The sequence below is a fragment of the Lacerta agilis genome, chromosome 16 (assembly GCF_009819535.1).
Source record: "Lacerta agilis isolate rLacAgi1 chromosome 16, rLacAgi1.pri, whole genome shotgun sequence".
Lineage (NCBI taxonomy): Eukaryota > Metazoa > Chordata > Lepidosauria > Squamata > Lacertidae > Lacerta > Lacerta agilis.
Window position 1 is genome coordinate 20,058,767 of NC_046327.1, and position 27,154 is coordinate 20,085,920.

At 44.7% G+C, this 27,154-nt stretch overlaps 1 protein-coding gene across 1 annotated transcript in view; it reads right to left on the reverse strand.

Annotated features, from left to right (window-relative positions):
• LOC117061017 (ephrin type-B receptor 5) overlaps window positions 1–25,590 on the reverse strand; it is a 100,089-nt gene extending 74,499 nt beyond the window's left edge. Inside the window, exons 1-3 of the mRNA XM_033173678.1 lie at window positions 25,409–25,590; window positions 14,319–14,383; window positions 11,869–12,565 (exon numbers count right to left, since the gene is read on the reverse strand). Of these exons, the coding sequence (XP_033029569.1) occupies window positions 11,869–12,565; window positions 14,319–14,383; window positions 25,409–25,487 (841 nt within the window). The 5' untranslated portion in view covers window positions 25,488–25,590. The remainder of the gene's footprint in view (window positions 1–11,868; window positions 12,566–14,318; window positions 14,384–25,408) is intronic.
• Between the last annotated feature and the right edge of the window lie 1,564 nt (window positions 25,591–27,154).

Here is a 27,154-nt window from a genome sequence, read left to right on the forward strand (position 1 = left end):
AAATGCAGTCTACCTTTCCTCACCATTGCTTTTGGGGTGTGCAATGGGGGAGATGTCTGTACATTCTCACCGAATGTGAATTCGGCAACTTGCAGTATTTGTCTCCAATGTAAGGCGAGCATTATAACATCACCACCGCCCTGAGTTCTTTCTGTTCAGGTTGCAATTTGAGGCACAGAATAGTAGTTACTTTTTCACATACCCATTTAAGACCTCCCCTTACCTGGCTATAATGGTAGCAAGAACATTTCTTCTAGTCTCTTTCCTTCCTTCTTTGGCACTTGGTTCATGACTATGGAAGCAACCCAGGCAATAGGAAGGAATGGAAGGAAGGAAGGAAGGAAGGAAGGAAGGAAGGAAGGAAGGAAGGTCCAGCTTGCTGCCCTAACAAGGTATGGGGATGGGAGGGACCTGGTGCTACAGAGGTTTGTGGGAAGGAGGGGACCATGGGTTGGTGGGGGGAGGGATTCAGACACATTTACTCTCCCATCAGAGGGTTGGGAAGAAGTTAGGTTATTCACGGTGACAAAAGACAGTTTTAAACAGGGGCAGCCAATGTCATGCCCTCCAGAAGGTGTTGGACTATAACTCCCATCATACCTGACCTCAGGCTAGGCTTGAGGATCTGACAGGAGTTGTCGTCCAACAACATCTGCAGGGCACCATGCTAACCACAAAGTGTACTGGAAGTGGTTTGTACAGGCTCTCGCTGCTTTCCAAGGCATTCAGTGCACAGAATGCTTATTCAAATGACATCTGTACTGTCATTGCACCTAGAATGTACATCAGCTTTCACCCATTTGCTTCACCCATCCCCTGGCCACTCTTACTGGACAAGTTTAATCGCTAATGCAGCTACTTAGAGCTGATGCCATGGAAGCTTTTAGGCACAACAGCTGCTTTATTTGGGGGAAGGGGGGATATAAAGCAACAGGAAGAATGGGGAACAATCTTCTATGGGGAAAGGAAAGCTGGAAGGAGATCTGAGGAGGAATGATTCAACTGTGGGTTTAACAGGGAGGGGCAGAAAGTTACATTTCTTTCCACCAGACTGTAACACCTAGCTTTCACCTGGTTCCAATTTTCCTAAAACACACCCTGAGAGCATGAAAATCCAATTTGATGGAGGGGGAGCAGGCCAAGAGTTTCCGCTCCCTTCCCACCTGATATGCACATTCTTTATCCCCGCTTCTCTGCTTGCCTCCTAGGTTTGGTTTCTACAGATGGTGTTTGGGGCTCACTCCGCCACTTTGAATCATAGAATTGTAGAGTTGAAAGGGACCCTAGCGTTATCTAGTCCAACCCCCTGAAATGCAGGAATCCCAGCTAAAGCATTCCTGACAGATGGCCATCCAACCTCTACTTAAAAACCTCCAAGGAAGGAGAGTCTGCCACTTTCCAAGGGAGTCAGTTCTTACTGTCAGATAGTTTTTCCTGATGTTTAGAAACACTTGGAGGGCAAAGATGATGCTTTGCGGCACAATGACTTAAGCATGGGCAGCCTTCTTCCCTCTGTTTCCTCCTCCTGGGCTTGGACCAGAGCAGAGTTGGGTTCCAGATCCTGCCACTGCTAGGCTTAGGGGTGCTGATGGGCTGGTATTGGCAACAGACGACAATCACCACATCTCCGAGATAAACATGGTTTGGGGGAAAGGGAACACTAGAGGAAAGGGTGGTTGTATTGCTCCCCTCCCCATGTTCAGATTGTCCCCACTTTCATAATGTTGATTGTCAAGCATGAAAGAAAAGAAAAGAGGAGAAGTGAAGTGAAAGCTGCCTTTTTTCTATCTAGTGAATTGACAAATGGCAATTACAATGATTGAGGATGGAGAACTCATATATTGCAGGGATCCCTGGGGAGCGCCATCAATCACTGTGTGCTCTGGGCACAGACAAAAACTGTCCCGCTCTTGTGTGTCACAAGTCCACCCCACAAGTCCTAATGGGCAGCAGCTACTAATGCCCACAGACATCCTAACTTTGGTTGCATGGGTTGGGCATAGGCATGCCTAGCCTTTGAGAACAGAAAGACATGCATGGGTTGCTGCTGGCATTGAGTGCATCTTTCCAATTACAGCTTCTACTCTACTAGAAGGTTATATTGTCTTGAATGAAAAGGAAACACACAGAAGTATTGTAGCAGACTTTCCTGAATACAGTGCATCGCATGGTAAGGCAATGGTTTCAGGCAAAATCGATGCTCTCACAGGAAATTGGGGAAAAGCAGACTCTTATTTTTCTGAATTTACTCAAACAAAAGTTGAGTCATAAAACCCACTAAAATGTGGACTATGTAAATCAGGGGTGGGGACAGTGGGTGGGTAGGGCCAGAGGCCACCCCCCCCCCTGTGTTCATCCATGCAAAAAAAAAAAAGTAAGATCAGAGTTCAAGGACTCATTCCAGCTAAGCAAATACACTCAAGGTGGTTTCAAAACAGGGCTGGTAGGGGGTAGTTGTCTGGGAAGAGGGGGTGTGGCCTGGGAAGAATCCTGAGGCTTAGATAAGGAGCCCTGAATTTCCCCTTCTCTGATGTAGACCCTTGTTGCAGCAGATATAAAACCCGTCTTAGGTGGATTGCCTCTTATATTCCCTCATATTCTTACACTGACATTAGGTTGCTGTCAGGCCAGGTGTCGGGAACAGGATCGCAACATAACTCTTTATTCAAAGAAACAAAGCAGCTCAGGCCTAGTTATAACTCTTCCCAGTAGGTCTTGCCCCAATGAGGCAGTTGCAAGGACTGATGTTCCCCTGCCATCCCACCACTCTCTTAAGACTCCTCCACCTCCAGGTCCTTCCCTTGCAACCTGAGACTACTTCATCTTGTCTGTCTTTGCTCCGCCCTCTTCATTCCTCTTTGGGTTCTGAGAGACCAGGGGGGAGTGGAGCAGGTTGCAGAAGGAGGGGTAGACACCCTCGATTCTTCAGCAGCCTGCCTCATCTCTGCCTGTTGTCTCCCACTCCTCTTCTGCCTCCGATTCTGGACTGCTCTCTGCCACAGCCTCTTCTTGCTCACTAAACCCTGTTCCCTCTTCAGCTTCCGACAACCTCCTCCCAGTCTGCTCGCACTTCTCCTTTTGACCACTCATCATCATCCCACCACCAATCCCCTGGCTCTGATCCTTCTTCCCTTGGGGGCTCCCTTGGGGGTTCTCCAGCTAGTGCCTCCCACCACCCCTCTGCATCCAGCCAGTCCGTGACAGTCGTGAACATCTGTCACGTGAGCTACTGTGTTCATGCAGTGGTTGACTTTTGTTTCCAGCTGCAGCAAGGCAAAGCTTTCCCCCAAAAGGCTTTCCCCTATGGCAAGGTTTGCCCCCTACCTAAAGCCCCCTTTCTCGCTCATTGGGTTTATACAGTTATAAAGCTCCTGCAGAAAGTGCTGAACTATAGAAATAAGATGCTACGGAAATGTTTTAAGATTTTCAGACATGAATATGCTCTTGAACTGTATACCCGTTGCATGGAAATTGACAATAGGACAGCGAAAATGAATTCTACGTGCCCTAATGGTGGCCAAGAGACTGAAACTGATGAATTGGAAGATACAAGATACGATTCCCCTTAATCAGTGGGTTGACAACATGACAACACTAGCAACATTTGAAAGGGCAGCTTATAGATGCAGACTTTCTTTGGATAAATACAATGATATTTGGAATGAATTTACACAGAATATATTAGGTTACTGACAATTATGTGTGTATTAGGATAATAAGAATATACACATCTGTATATTAATGTATGGTAATATAACTATTTTTTCTTTCTTTCCCCCCTCACTCTTTTTATAAATGAAATCTTCTAATAAAATATTAAATTTAAAAAAGCTCCTGCAGACAGAACAATGCTAAGATGGTAAGGGGGCAGTTGCGGTCAGTGATTCAAAGGTTTGAGCTGGGGAACCGCAGAGCCTAATGAGCTACCACAGACTGTGTACAACTCGTGCCTCAGAGCCTTCTCCAAGTGGCACAAGGAATAGGAAAGGTGCAACTGGGCAGGTACAATAAAGTTTCTAGATTGCAAAGCCCAACTGCTAAGAGTGAAAAGCTCCCTTAAGCAAAATGGGACTTGTTTCCACATAAACAGGAACAGCATTAACGATGGAAGTTTATCTGTATCATCTTAAGCCTCTTTGCGTGTTTATCTAGCGTCTCTGACTTTCCTAGGTAGGGAACCCTGGGGCTGCGTTGAACAGCTTGAAGAACTCTGAACGATGACAACATACCCCTAAAGGTCCCCAGCACTGACATCACAATGTCTGTTTTCTGGCTCACTGCCAAATCACAGCTGATGACATTGGCTGGGAATGGAGACATGCACCATGTAATGTTAGGAGACAGTGCTACGTTGCACTACATGGGTGGAAACTGGGGTGGGGAGAGCACATGCGCAGCACTCAATGTGGGGCTGTTGGTTTTGGCAGCAACTCCAGATCGCGCCAATCCAGATTTATGGCCACATACAACAAATAACCTCTTTGGACGTGCATTTTCTTTCCAATCTGGAGCTAAATCATGTTCGGAACACAATTGTGAAGCAACGCCAAGAGTCTGATAGTGCAGGTGCTAACTAGTTAATCTGTAACCACAAGGAGTCAGCCAGACAAGCAACAGGTTTGTGGAAAGGGGGGAGAACGACGGTGGGGAGATATTATAAAATAAGCAATAGGAAATCACGAGCTCTGAGCCCATTTCAGCAAGTCTTGAACTGTGAAGTGCTTCTTGCTTCCTTGATTAAAAAGAAAAAGATTCAGCAGAAAAAGACACCCCAAGATTTCACATCTTTGCCCTTGAAAAAAAAAGCTGCCGAGAGACCGAACATTTTTTAATAATGGGGGAAAGGGAAAGCAAATTGCTAGCCTTTTCAGGGGCAGCTGCCAAGAAGATGGAGCCTATTCTTTTATTTATATGAAAGGAGAGAAACATGCATTTACTTTGAAGCTAAAACTGCCATATATCAAAAGAGAAGAAAGTGCTGCCTGAAAATGAAAATAAAAATTAGCAGAGGGAGAGAAATCAAGGATCCAAGACAAGTCCTAAGGAAGGGGGAGTGGAGAGAAAGAAAAGGAAGCAGAGCTAGAAGCCTCTGACATTGGACTAAGCAAGGTCAAATGATGTCCGAGTGGAATTGCAGGGAGATGGACATGATGTGCCCTGAAATGGAAAAGCAAAGAAGTGGAAAGGAATAAAAGGAATTTTAAAAGAAGCTGCAAATTGGCTTCCTGGCATCTCAATCCAAAACATCTGTGCTATAAACCACACACAGGATTGGGATGATACCCAATTAAACCATCCTAGATTAAGGATGAATGAATCTATCAAATCAGTTTATCATTTTTTCCACATAAGTTCACAATTTTATTTTTTTTAAGTATCATGAAAACTTGTCAGTGTTTTAGTGTGCATCTCTCCCAACGTTTTTGTACGCTATTTTAGCTAACATACATATTTTTTAAACAAACAAATAAATAAATAAATCCTTCCAGTAGCACCTTAGAGACCAACTAAGTTTGTTCTTGGTATGAGCTTTCGTGTGCATGCACACGATCTGAAGAAGTGTGCATGCACACAAAAGCTCATACCAAGAACAAACTTAGTTGGTCTCTAAGGTGCTACTGGAAGGATTTTTTTTATTTTTTATTTTGTTTTGACTATGGCAGACCAACACGGCTACCTACCTGTAACTGATACACATTTTTACAATCAATTCCCCCTAATATGATGCCCTTTTGTGTGGCATTTTCATAGAATCATAGATTTGTAGAGTTGGAAGGGACCCCAAGGGTCATTTTTACCAAACCCCAGAAAGGCAGGAATCTCATATACAGCATCCACAACAGGCGGCCACCCAATCTCTGCTTTTTCACCTTTTTGGTACTCTACGCTTTTCTCACCAATTTTCACCTTTCTTGGAATATTAGGTTTTTCTGACAGTTTTTCAATTATTCTGGGATTTTGGGTTTCTCTAACCAACTTCCACCTTTTCGGGGATTTTGCTTTCTTCTCCATCTTTAACCTCTTCTGGGACATTTGGGTGTTTCTGATCCTTTTTCACCATTTTGGTATTTTGGGGTTTTTCCCTGACTAATATATTCATTTTTGTACACATTTCTCTCTAACATGAGCACTTGAATATACATTCTTGGATTGAATCATTACATTGCAAAATTCAGGGAAGTGCAAATTTCAAAGAACAACTGCATTTTGGTTTGAGAAGTGTGGATTAACCAAATTCCTCACCCATCCCTACGTGTGAATAGCACAGTGTAAAAAGCAGCATTCTTTCAGCTCTTGCCTACTCTCCCAAGGAAATATTCCCCCTATCCAACCCCAAGACTTACTATTTTGACAAGCCCAATATAAGAAGTATGGTGCCAAGGGAATATTGCAGGTTGGTTGGAGGGTGGTCAAGACTCCACTCTTGCCCCCTGCTCTGCTAGTGGCACCCAGGTCACCTAGTTCAGCATTTTATACACCTATTTCATTTATTCAATCTATCTGTATGCTGCTATTCTCAACAGTAAAAAGTTTCTAAAATTTCTTCAAGTTGTAACATGTATACTTTTATCACAATTTTTTAAAAGATCTATCTTTATGGGGGCAATTATAAATTTTAATATAATACAAATAAAAAAGCAAGAACAAAACATTCATTATTTCCAAAATCAAAGCCAGATTATGTTCAACTCCTATGGGGAAGATTAAGAGCTTGCTAAAACAAACACATTTTGAGTTCTCTCCAAAAGACAAGTAAGGACAAGCATTGGTGAACTTCACTGGTAAGGCTGCCCCACAGAACAGGAAACACCGCCAGGAATATGTAAACCCTTTCACATTATCTCTACAAATACCTGCTTGTAGCACCATGTGCTTGGGATACTAATCCACAAAAGAAATATTTTCAGTGCAGCTCCAAACTACAGTTACACGCATCTCATACACTTTGTTTGTCTACTAGCGGCCTATCAACTTCCCCATTCAGAAGCACAGATATTCTTAATTAATATGATGGAGATACCAGTAATTTTTCTGCATTGCACCCAGATTATTATCCACAATTAATATCCAAAACAAGACTGTGCATTAAATTGCCATTTGTTTCTGTAAGGTTTATATATACACCTTTCACTTCTGCAGTAGACACCTGCTTGCACAATGGCATGTCTGACCTATGTACTATCAGGAGATTTTAGGAGAGCAAAGAGAGAGGAGAGGAAGGCCATTGCACACATGGAACTCTACTTGCGTAGCACTGGATACAATCCACTGTATGAAGTTTTCCTAGCTAAAAATCACTGCTCTTCACAGCTCCCACGGCAAAGAGCCTGCTCTTCACCCCAATTATACTACTACTTGGGGCTTGCCACTTGGGCCTGAGCATCTCCTAGTTATCTTAATTGGACAAGACCAAGGGAAACCAGTGTGGAGGGGTGTCACCACAAAACTGGCCTCCCAATGGCAGTGGCATAGCTGCTTACTGGGATAGTGAGGGGCAGGGCACCAATGAGGTCAGGCTGGCACAGGTAGACTGGCAGTGCCAATCTGGCACTCCCTCTGGTGCACCTGTATTGTCCTGCCCTTGCCGCTGCCCTGCTCTGTAAGTGGCCGCGATGTTGATGCTGAGATGTTTAAAACAATGGCTGTGGTCACGTTAAAACCATAGTTTAAGTTCAGCTATGGCTTAACCCAAATGAGTCCTAAGCCACCGCTTCACTCCTGACCTGCTTCCAGGTGCAACAAACTGCAATCCTTGGTTTGTCATGTCATCCACACCCAGGCTCATGCTAATATTTCTCCCAAACAAATCCCAAATGGTGAAACTAGAACAAACCTTGGCTGCTGCTGCTTTTGGTTTGTTTGCAGGGAAACAAACTATGAACCAGGGTTCGGACAGCATGACAAGGCAAAGCTTGTAGCTTGTTGCTCCCAGCACAGCACGGTCAGGAGCAGGGGAGAGGTGAAGGGAGGACTTTTGAGCAGCATACACCAGCCCACCATTGATTCTTGTTAAACCACTGTTAAACATTAACTATGGTTTAACATGACACACAAACCAAGCTGCTGATGTTTTCATCACATAGCCAAATCTTATTGCAGTGTATTGACGTCATCCTGTCCCCTATAAGATAACTGATTGGGAAAGATAGCATATGTGACTAATATGACTAATCCAGGAAGCACCACTCTCATTCTCAATAATAGGGTCTTAAAATGGGAGGAAGGGGATAAAAATAATTTCAAATTGGAAAAAATAAAAATCTTAAAACTGTGCAAAGATTCAAAGATTTACCTGGCTGCTGTTACCTTTTTTCTTCCTGGATTAGTTGCATAGGTGATTCTGGTTAATGGGAATCACATAATAAATGGGACACTATTGTCACACTGCATAGCCAATCAGATGTTACTATGTGATGATATCACTGGGGGTCAAGTGAAGTCAAAAGAGAACAAAAACAAGAGAAGCTAAAGTAAATGAGTACAGGGACATTTTTGCAAGGCGTGCTGGAAAGATCATGGAAGAAAGAATTATTATTTTTATACCTGAAAATGTTTTACCAAAAAACCGAGCCATTTCAGCTCAGCCCCAGTAGATACTATTTTTCACTTCCTGCAAACCAATCCTACTTATCACAGAAGCAGGCCAAGAGACCCTTACGCTCACCTTTGCTATCAGGTGACCCTATGATGCAACTTTAAAGGTGGGGTAGCCATCTCATATACAAGGGCAGCCTTGGTATCAGGAGTCCAGGTTTAACCAAATAGATGCCCTAGTGGGAGGCAGCACAATGAGTCCTACTGCTGCAATGGGGCTTCGCCCATCTTCTGCTTCCCCTGTACACCCCACCACACACAGTTCAGAAGCAGGTCAGAAGAACCCCCAAGAACAGCACATGGGGAGAAGAGAGGGGAGATTGCTCCGTCTGGCAAGCAGAAATGCTTGCACCAATGGAATAATATTAGAGCAACAATGAATTTCACCCAGAGAATATCTAAGCCTAGTCTAATAGGATGCAATCAATTAGCAATATCTGATCAACCAGCTAACAAATATCACAATCCAGAAGCCATTTATAGGCAAAAAGTGCACTATTAATATAGCCAGCGTGTATGGGGTGTTAGGGGAGGGGTAGTACCTCTGGTGGGGGACACGTCGTGCTCCTTCTGGGGTAGTTTGTCCACCACTGGTCCCCACCATACACTCAGGTCTCCTAAAAGCTGCTAGAAGCTTTGAGCATGCGACTGGCTAACTAAACCAGGTGAGGGTAGCCTATGGGTCTCAGACCCTTGGTGAGTCAGGGACTTCCCCCGCATGCTAAGACAGTCTCTGGTGGATTGAATGGACAAGACCAATAGCGGGTCCAACGGTCAAGCACGTGCTGCAAAGGGGACAGGTGGGACTAGTCAAACGTGGGAAAGTAGACCATCTGATACTAAACCTTCGCTGTCTTGTGGGATATCTCCGGGAGAAGAAAAGGGTTAAGGAGTAAACCCCACGCAAATGCGGTGTGAAGTCCCTAAGACAGTCAGATGTCTCCTTCCAGCATCTCCTGCAGCTAAGCTGGTGCCAAACGTATTGCTCTGCTTTCCTTTGGATCACATCAGCAAGGCAAAGAGGGGGGGTTTTGTTGTCTGGGCATCCCAGGACCTCCATACACACTGCTCAGGCTTGCGCTCCAGGGAAGTCACTTCGCTCCCGGAGGAGCACTCCAAGGTCTCTCGAGACAGGTGGATGCCAAAAACAATTAATACGGCCACGCACACAACTACACAGGCATTGTGATTACTGTTAAGAGGAACTATGTTTACAACTGTATACAATGCCGGTGTTTATTTGCCTTTCTGTGTATGAGCTATGGGGAAATATACAGTATGCTCCACCACAATGTTCAGGGGTGTTATTAACTCACTGTTAGCACCCAACACGTCACTGAAATGTCACAAGAACTTATCAGATTTTTCTCAGAATGGGTAAACCTGGTTTAATTTGTGGGGGGTGGGGTGGGTATGGGCTGTCCTTTTTATGCCAGCAACGTTGTGTGTACATTGCAAGAAATGTCCATTCATGAGGCACATGCACACCACACAATAAGCAGTTGTCTGGAAGCATCTCCAGACAGTAGACACGGCAAGCCCAGTTCTTTAGAGATTCAAAATTCGCACACACCACCCCCACCACCCCTGTAAAGGCTGAGCAATCTCTCAAACAGTTCACACCTCAGTGAAACAGGAAGCCTTCCAGCTGAAAGGAAAGACAGAGATCAGATATGGCATTCTTGACATGCTTAAAACTCAAAAAAAAGTTGGCAGCAAACACCCATTTTTTCCCTGAGTTTCTCTCTGCTGAATACGAAGCCAACAAGAAGGCATGAACTACTTTGACTCGTGGACTGTCCTTTAAATGAGCTCTGAAATGATGTTGTTTCCAAAATAGTAAATCTGCCTCTCTCTCAATCCACATTAGCATATTAAAAGTAACACTTGCGCAGTCGATAAACAGCCCGCAGTGGCTTCACTGCGTCTTAACCCTCAGCACCCTGGCTGAATGATCATTTGTATAAATCACAGGCAGGCTATGAAAAATTTGTCCTTGCTACCTCATTGGGACATGGAATTACTTTTCTGTTCCAGAAAAGTTATTCTGAGCCTGAGCACACGTAATGCTCCCCATCAGGAGGGGGCTAGAAGAGGATTGCATGCCCCCGCCAGGCCCTTTCTTCTGGCTCCTGGCTCCTCCCTTCTGGTATTAATCTAGTGTTTTCCTGTAGCCATTAACTGCACAGTAACTCAGTGAGGCATTAGCTACAGGGTTAACCAGGGTTGCTTCTAAAAGTATTTCTGAAGCCAGAGTCAAACCCTGATTGAGATTCAAACCCTCACAACAGAGATTGCAGGACTTGAACCAAGGACCTCTTGGCCCCTATATGGCATGACACACACACCTTTTCTTTTTTTTGCTTTCTATCTCTCTGGGGACAGACAAGCAATTTGTGGATGTCTGAGAATCAAATCCAGAAATATTAAACACTCAAGTATCATTGGGTTCTGAACAGATTTGATAACTGAAAATGCAAGCTTTCCAAGTGTTGCAGGATACCAGCTAGAGGAGTGGTTTTAGACTATGTTTCAGCAATCGTGCTATTGCCACACCATTCCGGGGCCACAGCCAAATGCCAGCTTGGGAACCATGGCTCTAGAAAATCAGTGTGTTGGGTAGGGCAAATGAATGGAATTTTAAAGTAACTCTTTAATGGTAACATACATGAGATGCATTTAACCCAAATCTGCAACACAGGATTCATTTTCAAGCACCTGCACCTTCCATATTATTATTTTTACCTTTTTCAGTCTGATATATCCCCCCCCCCCAATCCTGGGCTTATAAATTATCTCCTCTCCATCGCATCCTTTTCTTCCTTCTCCCTTTGTTCAGTCACCAAAAGATGGGCATAGAACCGCCGGTGCAATTTTCCCTAAGTTATGGCTTGATCTGCACTGCCTAAAGACCAACGAGTAAGATCATATAGCAGGCTTGGAAACTACCACTACCCATGTCAACGATCCCTTTCCCTTGCAGGCATTCGATGTGCCACAAACCACCAACATGGATAGTGGAGCATGTTAGGAAAAACTGTTTGTGGACTAGCAACTTTTGTGACATTTTGGAGGAGTTGTCACAATATTCACAGCCTCTTTTGAGGGCAGCCTGCAAAGGAATTATCTTACTACACCAGATGCACCAAAATCACCCGCCGCCCAGACAGAGGCAAGATCAAATGAGCTTCTGCAGACTGCCTCTGTACGTTAGCAACGGCTCCAATGAGGCTGAAAAGTGCCTGCAGGTGATCCGATCTGACTGTTGCTTACCTTTGCAGATTTTCTCGTCGTCCGCAGGCTCGTAGCCAGCCCGGCAGGCGCATCTGCCAATAGCCACCATCCACTCGCCTTCGCCGTTGCAGTGCAGCCTTACCCCAGAGGAGCCCGTCACGCTGGCTTCCTCTGCGTCAGCCACACAAGTCCCTGGCGCCTCCACCAGCGAAGTCCTTTCGCCTCCAGCGAACGTCTCTGGGAAAGAGGCAAAGCCCTTCACCACCGCCGGGCACTTGTAAAAGAAAACCTGAACAGCCACCAGCGACATGCATGCCCCGGAGTCCTGGAAAGCCAAGTAGAAACCCCTCTTGGCGAGCGGGCCAAAGCTGCGCACTTTCACATTCATCTTTACCACCTCCCCGGTGCTGTCCACCTGCGAGAAGCTCTCGTCGGCTGCAATTGTATCCACCTTGGTCCACGGCCCCTCGCGCCACTCAGGGTGCTCCAGGGTGGCCACGTCTGCCTCCGATTCATGGTAGTAAAGGGTGAAGGTCTCCTTGCAGGACGAGGCCACGGTCCTCATGCTGGCGCAGTCCCGTACTGAAAAGCGGAGGCGGATGTGGACCCTGTGGGCTCCGCGTCGCTCTATGAAGTGAGTTCGCAGCCAGTTGTTCTGTCCTGGCTCAGCCACATTGCACACCTCAAAGGTCCGTATCTGGTCCTTCCTGTCATACAAGACACTCACCTCGTCCCACTGTATGGAGTAGGGGAACGGGGGGTGGGGGGTGGAGGAAGAGATAAACAGAAGCTGTTTTCAGCTTTCCCATAACTGGCAATAGCCTTCTCCTAGTCTTGACAACACTTGCATGGACTGGAGAGGGGTGAAAGGCTTAGCCAGAGTGCACAAAAGGGCTCTGGCCTAAGCTATGGATCAGTCATGTCTGGGGGTTCAAGCTCAAGGGTTGCAAAGTCCCCTCTCTCCTAATACTTGGAAGGTCCCCTGAACTGTGGTCTAGCTTAGAGACTGCACCGCTTGCTGGAGCTTTAAAATATATATAGGACTTGGAGGGGTGGGGGGTTGCACTACTCCTCTGCTTGTGATTATTTTCTTTGTGAAAACTTCTCTATACCACCATTAATCAAAAGGTGACTCCAGGGCTGCTTAGTATCCAGAACTCAGATGAATAGTAGAATCATAGATCTGCAGAGTTGGAAGTCACCCTGAGGATCATCTCACCCAACCCCCTGCAATGCATGACTATGCCACTGTCCCATAAGGTGATCAAACCTGCAACCTTGGTGTTATCAGCACCACGGTCTAAGCAACTGAGCTACCCTGGCCTTGGGTTTTCAAGGGGAAACGTCTCCCAAGTTGAATGTGCAAATTTTGACCTCAAAATTCTTGAAAATTCAAGTCATTTGAGATTCTATGCTTTTTCACTTAGGGTGATTTATAAAATATAGAGTGAATATGTTGTGTTGAACTCAGAACACAGAGGTCTGGATTCAAATACAGCTCCTTTGATAGCCAAGGACAAGCCATTCTGCCATGTTGTGAAACTAGAATGGGGCAACCCCAGGAACACCATTCTGACTTCCTTGGAAAAGAAGCACAAAGCAAGTGTGATAACCTCCAAGCTCACCAGGACTCATCTCTCAGCAGCCAAGGGATGTGGTGGTGGGAGCTTTGACGTTGGCGCTCACCCTCCCCAGACCTTAGCAATACATGGCTGAAAGTTCCAGAGGAAAAGACACATGGGGAAGGAGCACTGGAAGGGGTCCAGTAGCAGCTTAAGAGTCTTCTAATATATTGTGACAATAGGCTTTCTAGGCTGAAGTCCATTTCGTCAGATTGTATCTAGCTGGAAGGAATGCATCTATCGGGCACTTGCCAACTGTGCTTCCGAGATGTGTTAGGATAAAGGAAACCAGAATTTCAACGGAACGTTCAGTCAAATTGAACTAGAACTTTTCTTTTGGGTGGGAGGGGGGGGAATGGAGAGAACCATCTAGTCTGCCTTTCAAAATCTGGTTCAGGCCTGCGTTCCACAGCAGTGGTTCTGAAATGCTTACCCCCGCCCCCCACCAAAATCACTTAAAGATTGCTGAAGGTCTTGGTGGACCACTTAATGATTTTTCTACTTGGGGCATTATCTGTAATGCAAGGTTCTAGATCCTGCGTGTTTTTAATGCGTGTTTTTGGTTGCTTCTTGTGTTTCTTAGATACTGTATTTTGCTGTATTACAACCTGCATTGTTGAGGTCAGGTAGGGTGGCAGTGTGTTTGGGACTGTGCAAGCACAGCAACAGTAGCAGCTACTGCTGCTGCTGCAACTGCACAGCCCAGAATTCTGACCCCCCCCCTTGCACCGATAAGCAGCAACAACTCTACCATAAGGAGGGCAGTGATGCAGCAACATCCCCTTGTGCTGGCTACTCCTTTCTCTCCCCCCCCCTCTCTGTGTGTGTTGTTTTCACAAGCAGTAGAGAATGGCAGGGAGCACCTACCCCATCAGGAGGATGGGCAGTCCAACCAATCTCGGAGGTCTCTCCTGTTGTATCCAAAAGAATCTCTGCCAAATGAAAGAGACAAAAAGTGATGAGTTTGATAAAGATTTCCGTACAGCAGCCGCTCCTAACCACCGCTATTCCTCGCCACCCCCATCTCATCTCTTGCGGGCCAGTATAATTGCTAGTCTTAAGCCCTACTCGCTATCGGATACGAGATCTAGGAGGAAGGAATTGCAAATGCATTTGTCAGCTTTGCAAGTGATTTCTTGCAAGTCTTGAGGCATGATTCTCATGGTTCTCCATATCTTGGGCATGAGTCATGTGTACCCTTGTTTATCACCCATTCAATGCCAGCTTTCATGGGAGAACTTGCTCGCGAGAAGCAGCTGATGCCCTTGTGCTCACACAGGCAGAACATTTGCCTCATGTGGACGCAGGGCTTGCCAACAGATTTGCAGAAGACAGACCAAGCAGTTGAAGACAATCACCTCTTCAAACAATTGCATGATTGGACTCAAGACCAGAGAGGGATAAGAGTCTGAAAATACAAGTTATAATTGAAGGGGGCAAAATAAACCATGCAGCAGAACAATGTAATGAGAGCTGGCAAGGAGTTATGAGCAGGATGTCCCCCGTTCAAGTCTTGACTAAGCACCCTCAGCCCTGGTCTTCATCAGAAATATGAGGATAACAGCATTGTCCTTACAGGTTTGCTGTGACGATTATATGAAAAGTCTGAAGACTTTTGAAAAGTGTGATTTGAATACAAATTATTAGCAGACATGTTTTTTTAGAGCAACACCCAAATTCTGTGCCTGTGCCTGTGAGAAGGAGCCAGCTCTGCCAAAGGTCTCCAACCGGGCACCCACAGACCTGGAGAAGTCTTCCCAGGCACCCATAATAGAACAGTATGCAGTGCATGCTTGGTTGCATCGAAAGTGTAGAGCCTACATCTGTTTCGTCAGTTTGCAAATGTGCCCACCAGCCTAAAAAGGTTGGCAGACTCTGGGCTATGCTATCTGCGTGAACAAGGGATACCAGTGGGGCAGGTTCTCTCATATGCTTGGTCTTCTCCTGCTTAGCCAATTTAGTGCTAAAGTGCTGAGCCAAGGACAGGATTAGCTCTTCTGCAGACCTGGCTTTTGGAGCGCTGCGTGTTTTTGAAGCACAACAGAACCCTGGGCAACCCTCTAGGCTGCAGCTCATCTCTTAAGCCACATAAGAACGTAAGAGGAGACCTGATGGATCAGACCAATGGCATCTTGTTTTCTCAGTGGCCAACCAGATTCCCCTGATAGGAAGCCCTCAAGCAGGATTCAGCACAATAGGAACTCTCCTCTCGAGATTGCAGCTCATCTCTTAAGCCAACACATCTCCCTTGCACTTAAGTAGGGAGATGCAGCCTAAAGGACACATTTTAGTGCAGAGTTGATTTTTTTTATTTAAGTTAGTTCATGTGTTTACTCTCTGCCCAACCAAGTAAAGTTTGCTTCATCCAAACTGAATAATTATTTGAGCCAAACAACCAAGTTTTTGGACCCACTCTGCTTTTATGTTTGCAATTTTTTACACTGATTTGAATATTTTATTTTTATATTGAAACTTGCCCTGACACCTTATGGTAAAAGGAGGGTAAGAAAATTTATTAATAATAATAATAATAATAATAATAATAATAATACAGTCATGCAAATTATGTTTAAATATGAAGGGAGATTCATAGAGAGGGAAAGCGGGAAAAAGAAAAAAAAATTGGCAGCCCGCATTCTGTGCTGCTGGCAAGCAGGCTACTCCCCAGATGGTTTGTCTCCGGTGACCCTGGTAATTTTTTTTCCAGAACGTGAATATTTCATGGGCTAGCAAATATGCCTGGCCTGCAGCTGACAGGGCTTTCCCTCTAATAGGGAACATTTAATCCTACAAATGCTCCCTCCCTATTACAGAAGGGCTAGCAATGAGAGGCTAGTAAAATGTCCTTTTTTACTGTGGGAGAGGCAGGGCTTCTGTAGTGTCTCTCAGGTCAGCATAACTAGACAGCATTTCCTTAGAGGCCCCAACAACACCATAGACTCAAAGCAGTATCATATCACTTTAAGCATTCATGGCTTCCCCTAAAGAATCTTGGAAACCACAGTTTGTTAAGGGAGCTAAGAGACCCCTATTCCACTCACAGAGCTACAATTCTCAGAGTGGTTTAACTGTCAATCCCTATTGCAACTCTGTGAGGGGAACAGGGGTCTCCACAACTCTCAGCACCCTCGACAAAATACAAGTCCCAGGATTTTTTAAATGACTGTTTAAAGTGGCATGCTACTGCTTTAAATTTGTAGTGTAAATGAGGTCAAGAGTGAGGGATCAAAGCCAAAGGACAAGCTATTTTCTACTTGGTTTGATGACAGCTTTTGCTATTGGTCCCCTTCCTATGACCCACTGGGCCCCACCCTTAACCACCAGGCATAGCCAGACTCTGTGGCCATGGGGTCTAAACTACTGAGCCTCTTGGGGTTGCCGATCAGAAGGTCAGTGGCTCGAATCCCAAGGACAGGGTGAGCTCCTGTTGCTCTGTCCCAGTTTCTGCCAACCTAGCAGTTCAAAAACACACCAGTGCAAGTAGATAAATAGGTACCACTGCGACAGGAAGGTAAACGGCGTTTCCGTGTGCTCTGGCTTCCATCACAGTTTTTTGTTGTGCCAGAAGCGGTTTAGTCATGCTGGCCACATGACCCGGAAAGCTGTCTGTGGACAAACACCGGTTCCCTAGGCCTGAAAGTGAGATTAGCACTGCAACCCCAGTTGCTTTTGACTGGACTTAACCATCCAGGGGTCCTTTACTTTTACCTTACCCACCAGGCATGGCCAGAGTCTGTCCCCTTACTCACTAAGTGGCACTCGTGACCTCCACCAGCTGCCAATATTTAAACCAAAATACCCTCCTTCTAACATCTCAGGGTCTGAGATGTTGAAAACCTTAACTCAGTGTGCATGCACACGAAAGCTCATACCAAGAACAAACGTAGTTGGTCTCTAAGGCAGTGTTTTTCAACCTTTTTTGGGCAAAGGCACACTTGAAAAAAATCACGAGGCACACCACCATTAGAAAATGTTAAAAAAATTAACTCTGTGCCTATATTGCCTATATATAAAGTAATTCTCTTGAATAGGAATCAAATAAACACAAAGAAAGTATTTTATAATTACTTTATTATGAAATAGTAAGTAAACAGAAATGTGAAAAATTATAAAATACTTTATTCAGTGCGCAACCAGGGCCTGTTTGGCTGAACACAAAGCTGATATTCTGGCTGGAATCTTTTTTTACAAAAAATCTTTTGAATTTTTCAATTTTTCCCACGGCACACCAGGCAACATCTCGCGGCACACTAGTGTGCCGCGGAACAGTGGTTGAAAAACACTGCTCTAAGGTGCTACTGGAAGGATTTTTTTATTTTTTATTTTGTCTTTACTATGGCAGACCAACACGGCTACCTACCTGTAACTGGAACTCAGTCATACATGGTGATCCTAAATGGGCCCTCCTTTTTTGCACAGTCTATGTGGGACAGCAAAAACAGCAGCTTGGGGGTGGTTACCAAATAAATGCCAGGCCATAAAATGTGTCTGGTAGCCTGCATTCAAGCTTCCTGGGTCAGGTGGTGCAGGTTTCCATTACCAATACATTGTCTCTCCTATGAGATCTGTTCTTGTGGACTTCACTGACATGGGTGAATCTTCTTAGTAGAACTGAAATATCAATACAGTGGTGCCCCGCTAGACGAATGCCTCGCTAGACGAAAAACTCGCTAGACGAAGGCATTCGTCTAGCGGAAGGCTGCCCCGCTAGACGAAAAAGTCTATGGGGCTGCCTCGCAAGATGAAAAATTTTCGTCTTTTTTTTCGTTTTGCGGAGCGCGGCTGCCATTGCCGCTCCGCAAAACGGAAAACCCGCTAGACGAAAATTTTCGCAGAACGAATTATTTTCGTCTAGCGAGGCACCACTGTACCTGAATTAATAAAAATAATAGTTTTGATAGAAATTCAAAGTACGTATACAATTAATTGGTCAAAATCTAAATCAATGCCAGTGGGCATTTTGTAGATAATCTACTTTGCATAATACTTGCTGCTTTTGTTGGTGCCCAGAGGTCATAACGTATCTAGGCATTTGGGTTCCGAGATATATTTCTCAAATGAGTACAATGAATTTGAAAAGGTTGATAAAGGGGATCTTCAGTGATTTGGGAAGATGAGCACTACTTAGAATTTGTATTGGGGTTATGGTTAATAAACTTGTAAGATTAATGTTCTGCCACAGATAATATACAGTTCGTGATATTTCATAATGCATTTCCCGAGTGTATGTTCAAAAGATTAATGGAATATTTAGAAGGTTTATTAGGGTTAACTCTCGCCACCTCATTTTTCATTCAAGAGAATGCAGCTGCCAATACCAGAAGGAGGTTTTAAAGTTTCCAGATATTGGTGTGTATCAGAAGGCCTACCTGTCAGCTTGTACAAATAATTGGCAATTGGTTTCTCCTTCTACGAATACCCTAGTTTGGGTGATTTGAAAGATGGCTTATTTAACACCCTTCTTTGGATGGTCAATGTTAGGGTCTACTTATAATAAACAGGAAACACCAATACCACCTTCAGTTTTAATAACTAGAGAGTTATTGTGTACGTGGTTTGGAAGTCAGGAGAACAACCAGAACAGTCTGCAGAGAAGGAGAAGGAGAAGGAGAAGGGGAATTGTTATGTCTGGCATGCAGACATCTGGCTGGTTACTATGAGAAAAAGATGCTAGACTAGATGCGCCTCTGGGTCGGTCCAGGCGGGCTCTTTTATTCTCAAGTTTTACTCTTAAATACTTCTGTGTACCTAGGGAGTCCTTCAAGTAGGGAAAACCACCATTTTATTTATAGCAGGACCGTTTTGCTTTCTGATTGACAGGTAGTTGGCCACACAAGGGATGAAAACATGGGCTTCGCTTCCCCTTCACATTGCTAACAGGATAGCATCCTGTTATCATTGCTGTGCTGAGTACCCCCACACTGATCTGCTGGATCTGCTTTAAATCAAACCACATTTTTACCCCTGTCACTCAAGTACGGCAAGGAATTGGGGAAATGCCTCCCCGTTCAGCCAAGCCCAGCTACTTTGGAAGGGCGAGGTCATCGTTATGTCTAAGGACTTGCTCCTGCTGTGTATTTCAGTATAATGTCTTCACGGTTTATATCTGGGGAATGGGGCGACTCCTCTACCACCACTTTCAAAAGCATTTCAAGATGAAGAGGGAGGTCAGATTGCACCGCTTCAATTTGCAGAAGAAAACTGTGCCGTCTTATCAGCTCGGCCAGCCAACACACAACAGGAAAGTGTGGCGTTATCTCAGCATTTTATTCACACCATGTTTGGAGACCGGTTGCCTACAGTTATTTAAAGAATCTTGTAGCACTTTTCCAGAATAATATTGAATGCAGCATAAGCTTGTGTAGGTTAGAACTTTCTTTGGATGCAAAAAGTGGGAAGTTGGCACCAAGCAGCATGAGACAATTGATGGGAGGCGTGAGCTCAACAATCCTCCTTTTCAAGAGTTGACAGTAACCTGCATTAGAAGTTGCACAGAAAAGCAAGGAGTAAATCATGATAAAATACACACCATCTATCCTTATTTCCCAATCCCTGTTGAAGCGCCAACCGTATTTTGCCTTTTGAGGAAATGTTGGGGGTGCCTTTTCAAAGCATATGGGGGTGCAAAACTTGACAGGGGCTTTCTTTCAGTTTCAGTCACCTCTAAAAGTCAAAAATTTCAAGAAGCTGGGGGGTGGGGTGTTGGTTCCTGAACATGCCATATGTATGGATGACACCCAGCTCTTTCTCCCTGCTCCATCTGAATCAGGAAAGGCAGCTGAGGTGCTAGACAAGTGTTTGGAGGCAGCGATGGGCAGGATGTGGGCGAACAAATTGCAACTGAACCCTGAAAGGACAGAGGTGTTACATTTCCCAAGTTCTTGCATCCGTAAGCTGGAAGACGGCTTGTTCTGGATGGGGTTGCACGCTTTGAAGGACCAGGTTCATAGCTTGGGGGTGCTCCTGGATCCAACATTTTCACTGGTGGCCTTGCGGGCTACGATTGCCTATTCCCAGCTACAGCTCTTCACCAGCTGCAGCCTCTTTTAGACAGAGATGACTTAACCAGGAACCTCCAGGCTCTGGTAACTTCCAAAACTATTACAATGCGTTCTACATGGGGTGCACAACTCGTGACCCACCAAACAACCAAACTCTGCTTGGGGACGCTACGTAAGGGGCGTCAAATAAAAGGGATCAATTAAAACGGCACCCAAACTGATGGTTGGATATTTCTAGCAAGGAGTTATCTGCTCATAACTGACTCATGGGAAGCTTGCAAACTAGATAAGCCCTCAGCTTCCCATGTGCTTTGCCTTCCCGCCACTGCAAGAACTGCCTAAAAAGAACGCAAAAAGTAATTTGGTGGATTGACTCTTCCTGACGCCTAGATTCTCGCAACTCTCTCCTTTCTGATTGACTTTTTTGAAGCTCCAACAAACACGATTCCTTTCCACCTAGGGCTGTCCTGTGCACTTCAAGAACCAAGCGTGAGATGTGAACTCAAAATTATGACAATTCCCTGATCTTAGGAGGGAAGCTGATGTTCAGTGGCAAACAGAAGACTGGGAAGTAGGGGCTGCTGTCTTTCCCCCGCAAAACAGTGTGGGGAGCTACTTGCAGGGGAAGTGATATGGGGCAGTGGGGTTTGACCCAATCTCTCACAACTTCTCTCCTCCTACTCTGCCTTCTGTATCTTCCTTGAAAAGTGTGCCACCACCACTGGAGTAGTGGTGCAAGTCTGAAAGCCTTGGTCGGTTTTACAGCTTATGTGAATTTCCTGAATTGGAGGGGGGGTTTCCCCAGTTTCCTCACTGCACTATGCAACCTTTCTATGCATATCTCCAAGCTTCTGTAACATGTTGTGCATCCAAATATACTAATTCCCTCCCTGCCTCAGAGCAGTGTGTGCACAAAAGGTTGTGCCTCTATCTACTGATAATTTGTTTCCATGACTGAATTTAAAATTGGATATAATTGGGCATAAGGAGGGTCAAGAATTCTTGTCTGTCATAGTAGCTGAATTACAATATGTGCATCAGAAATTCAACAAGGCAAAGTAATGCATCCACTCCTGAAAAACCAATCCTGGATCCAGCAGCATATGGCATCTCCCGGTCGCAAATATCCCCTTACTGGGCACCCTCTTGAAAGGGTGGTGACATATCAGCTTCAGGGAGGAAGCAGATTTACTAAGCCCATTCCAATCTGGTTTCAGGCCCAGTTTCAACACAGAATCAGGCTTGGTTGCACTGATGGATGACTATTATCAGGAGAAAGAGTCTCTCAGTGACTTTTGATACCATCAGCCATAGTATCCCCTTGGATGGCTCTGTGGGTTGGGAGTGGGAGCCAACCTATTGCAATAGTTCTGCTCCCACCCCCAGGACTGGTTTCAGAGAGTGGCATTGGGTGAGACCGTATGTCAGCCCCTTGGAATTTGCACTGTGGAGTGCCACAGAACACCGCTTTGTCCCCAGTGCTGTCAAACATGAATATGTAGCTTTGGGTGTGGTTACTGATGGATTTGGAGCAGTGTCATCAGCACATGATTGCATGACGTTGCATCTTAACCAGGTGTGGCTTTGCAAGTCCTGGACCAGTGCTTAGAAGCAGTGGGTTGGAAATGAAGACTACTACACTGAACTTGATGCCTGGTAAGATGGAAGTGCTGTGGGTGGGTGGCTCCTAGTTCAAAGAATAAGATAGGGGGTGTCTGCACTAAATGGCATTGCACTCTTCCCAAAGGATCAGTTGCACTGGAGGTACTCCATGATTCATCTTTGTCATGGAAGACTTAGGTGACTGCAGTGGCCAGAAATGCATTCTATCAGCTATGGTTGTTCCTGGGTGGAGATAGTCTGGTCACAGTGGCCTATGCATCCAGAACTGCAGCTAGTGCAGAATCCAGTGGCTACACTGCCGAGTGGTGCAATCTACCGCAAGCATGTCACACCTGCAGTGGCTGCCCATACGTTACTGGGCCAGGCTCACAGTGATGTTCAAGGTGATATAAAGCCCTATCAACTGCGAACCAGGGTACTTGAGGGAGCATCTTCTCCCTTATACTGACCTGCCTCTTCACCGGGATCTATAGATCAGGCACTCCTGATTGTACCATTGTCTGCATGCATCTGTTGGCAATCAGGGAGAGACTTTTTCTGTTGTGGCACCCAGTCCCTCTCCTCCAAAATACGACAAGCCCCAACTTTAACTGTGCTTCATCCTCTTTTTTCTTTTGCCAAGCATTAGCTGATCTTTAATATTCAACTTTCAACTGATATGTTTTGTGTATTTTTTTAAATGTGGTTTACTGTATTTATGCTTTTGAGTTAATGTTGTTTTAATATATTCTGTAAACCGTCCTGGAATTTGATAATGAAGGGCAGTAATAACAATAACAATAACAATAACAATAACAATAACAATAACAATAACAATAACAATAATAGCCTTCCACCAGTCTTTGGGCCTTTGCTGGGGTACCAATTCCAAACTGAGATGAAACTGGGAGTTTCTGTGTGAAGTAGAGCAAAAGAAATGCAATCACACTATGCCTTGCAACAGATGACATGGTGGGCAAGCTAGGAAAGGCTTAGCATGTAAATATTACTGATTTGGCTAAAGGGCACCAGAGTAGAACACCGACAGCAGAGGGACACAGCAGAAATCTTTTTGTAAAAACCACATGGAATTTTGCACCGTCATCATACATGCAGGTTAACATTTTGGGAAGAATTCTGGTTGTTATTGTTTTAAAGAGTTATCTCAGTGATACCTAGGGAAAAGAAATGTTTTATAAATTAATGGAGAAGGAATGTGGAAATAGAGCTAGAGAAAGTGTGGGGTATGAGTTAGGGTATGACCTTGGTACCTTGGTTCTCGAACACCTTGCAACTCAAACGTTTTGGCTCCCCAACGCCGCAAACCCGAAAGTGAGTGATCCGGTTTGCGAACGTTATTTGGAACCCAGATGTCTGACGTGGCTTCTGCTTGAGTGCAGGAAGCTCCTGAAGCCAATCAGAAGCCGTGCCTTGGTTTTCGAACGTTTTTGGAAGTCAAACGGACTTCCAGAACAAATTCCGTTCAAAAGCCAAGGTACGACTGTACCCTATTAGATGGCAGAGTAGAGGAAGTAAGGTTTTTTTTCCCAGCTTCAACTGTAGGGCCCTTCTATCTCATGTCCTGCTCATGGAATGCTCCCCCAGAGAGGCTTGGCTGGCACATTCATTGCATATCTTTAGACACCAGGCAAAAACATTCCTCTTCTCCCAAGCCTCTGGTCAATTAAACAATCTAAGGCCTTTAAAAGGGGGGGGGGCTTTTGTTTTTGTTTGCTATTATAGTATTATTTTGTGCTTTTTTATTGTAAACAACCTTGTGGTCTTTGAATGAAGGCTGGTATAAATTATTATTACATTATTATTATTATTATTATTATTATTATTATTATTATTGCTCCTGCTGAAGAAGTGGTAAAATCATTTCCCACTGTTGGCTCTCAATCCCCCTGCTGCACTTTGCTTAGGATAGCAAAAGGCCATCTGCGGTATCCTCTATGGACCACCTCACATACCCTGCTTCTTAGCCAGCAGGAAAAATGCCAAAATGCAAATGGCGTTACAAGATGCATGCAGTGCCATCGGCTGTGAAAATGTAAGCCCGGTGCTGCCAGTTGCCAGCTGGGTTCCTGCAATTTATGCATAACCATCAGAGATCCGGACCTTTCCCAGTTGCTGCTTCCATATTTATGGCGGAGAAGCCCAACCACTAAAAATGCACGTGCGCCATTCACAAGAGACAGCACCACACTTTATTTTCCGGCTGATGACAAACAGCTGCATCTGCCTTCCCAGAACTTCTGCCCATTTCCTTCAAGCAAAGTACTGCTTCTCTCCAGACGGTACTTTCCTTCCTGCAGGTGCTCTTACTTTTCTTATCTCCCTTTGTTCTCGTCTTCACTCATCACAGATTCCCTCCTTCCTTCGGTTCTCCAGCAATTTTACTCCTGCTTTCTGACCTGTCTCTTCCAAAGGCTTTCATGTGTGAGGGAAAGATGAGCATTCATCGTGAAACGGTTCAGGTCAATGAGCACATGTGGCCACAGGGATTTTCCTTGGCCCGGCAACAGGGCTGCTCATGAGTCATGACACTTTTGCCCTTCCATCTCCCACTCTCTCTTTCCCAGGTTTTTCTTTCTTCTCTCATCCTGCATATTTGCCCCCTCTGACCACTTTCTACCATTTCCCAACCTCTTCATTAAACACAACCAAGCACCCCATAAGGGGAATCTACATTGTTAGGGTTTTACTCTTGTTCAAAGCGTATTGGCTGTTTTCCTGTTTCTAACCGTTTTTAAATTATTTTAATTGCCTTGAGATGGCTGTTTAGAAAGGAATAAATAAATCAACAACAACAAACATTCATTTCTTTCTATCTTCTTGGCAAGAATGACAGCCCATAAACTGCATCTCGAATGGTGTCATGTAATGTATCCCAAAACCTCACTCAAAACCATTCTGTTTTCTAAACCAGCACCACTCAAATGCAGGGGATCAAACCCCATTCCTCTCAGTTGGTAGAGGAAGAGACTCTTAATGTCAGGGCCGTGGGTTCGAGCTGCACGTGGGGTGAAAGGTTCCTGCTTTGCAGGGAGTTGGAATAGATGATCCTTGTGGTCCTTTCCAACTCTATGATTCTATGAAGCCCTAAACCATCAGCATCTCAAAGGCGAACAGATTCCTCTCCTCCTCTCTTACTGATCTGTATGCTAAGAACTCCAACCCAGAATCCACAAACTCTTTAATTTGAAACCCTCTGTTCTCATTCCTTACTGAAGCTGACCAGCAAGTGCCCATGAGCAAGCAATTAAGTTATAGAAAACACAGTCACCTCTTAACTTGACGCAATAAGGCCAATAACGTTTTCTCTCTAGAAAGCACCAATATTGCACTTACCTTCTAGAGAAGATGCTACACTGAGGATGCATGCCATCCACAGCCAAACCATCCTCGTGGATCTTCTCTTCCCTCTCATGATGGCGTTAGGATCCGCGTAGGTCCTTCAGAGCTTCCCGCATCTTCCATAAGTCACTACTGCTTCTCAGCACATGTTCCAAATGGATCAGGGGGCCTGCAGCTCTACATAGGCAGCTCCACCTGAAAGGAGAGCCGGCAAAAAAAAAAAAAAAAAAACAGTCTTGGCTGAAAGAAACCACTGCACCAAAAATGGCAATGAAGATAAATGGCTGCAAGAGGGGATTAGACAAATTCGTGGAAGACAGACTAATCAATGGCTATTAGCCACTGTAACTAAATGGAACCTCCATGTTCAGCAGCAGAATATTAATGAATAACAGCTGCTAAGGGACCAGCAGGGCAGGATGCTGCAGTTCTGCCCTGCTTTAAGCTTCCAGCTGGGACACAACTGGAAACAGAGTGCTAGAACTCTTGGCTTGTCCAGCAAGGCTTTTCATCTTAAACCAGCCAATTCTTGTTCCAATTATTTCAGCACGGTTTACTGTTCTTAACAATAGCCAAAGTGAAGCAAGAATCCATATTGAGCAACCTGCATTTCCTTGTGTCATCTTATGCATGGCTTATGGAGGAGCTTCCACAAACTGCAATGCTGTTGACTCGCTTTGTGCAAACTTTGCAAACCTGACCTTCAAACCTAACTAACCTTCTCAAATTGGTTAATGGCTGACTTGAGTTAACAGAAAATCCACTAAATATGAGCCACTCGAGTTGGGGGGATGGAGTGATCTGTATCCCAGGATGGGATAGAAATTGCACCCACCCACCCACCACACCAGACCAGATGATCAATGATGTCCTGTATCCCAACCTCACTGGAGTCAAGTGTTATGGAAGCACACCTCAATAAGGAAATAGCAGGTGATAGGATCAGGGTGAGGGGGGCTGCTAAACCAAACTGAAGGGTCTTGAGATACACACACACAGGTTAACCTGTCTCTGCACTAGTGGGGCGTCTTGAATTTCAAATTCCAAAAATGAGGGGTGCTATGCTAAAAAAAATCGTAACATGACTTGGGAAATCAAAACATATTTTGATTAAATTAATATAATTTAGTTTTGCTTGGTAAGTAAAATGTTAAAATTGCATAGAAATAATTTTTTAAAAAATTTCAAGTACTTATTAAGTATTGCCCGACATTTTCAGATAGTAATTTTTTAAAAATCAGCTTTCTGAAAGCAGTTTATGTTCTTGATATCATAGAATTGTAGAGTTGGAAGGCACCACAAGGGTCATTTAGCCCAACCTCTTGCAATGCAGGGCTATTTTGCTCAATATGGGCCATGAAACCACAACCATGAGATTAAGAGTCTCGTGCTCTATTGACTGAGCTATCCCAGCTTCTTCCTCAAACATAGACTTACCAAGCTAAATGTTGTCCAGTCACAAAAATAATAGCAGATTTGTGTATCTGAAGAAGTGTGCATGCACACGAAAGCTCATACCAAGAACAAACTCAGTTGGTCTCTAAGGTGCTACTGGAAAGACTTTTTGATTTTGTTTTGACTATGGCAGACCAACACGGCTACCCACCTGTAAGCAGATTTGAATTCCTCACACCTGAAAACTTATTTTTTAAGACCCTTCACTGAAGAAATTTAAGTTTCATCCCCTAAAATGACATGCCCTACTGCACTAGACCTTAATCCACCAGCCAGGAACTGAAT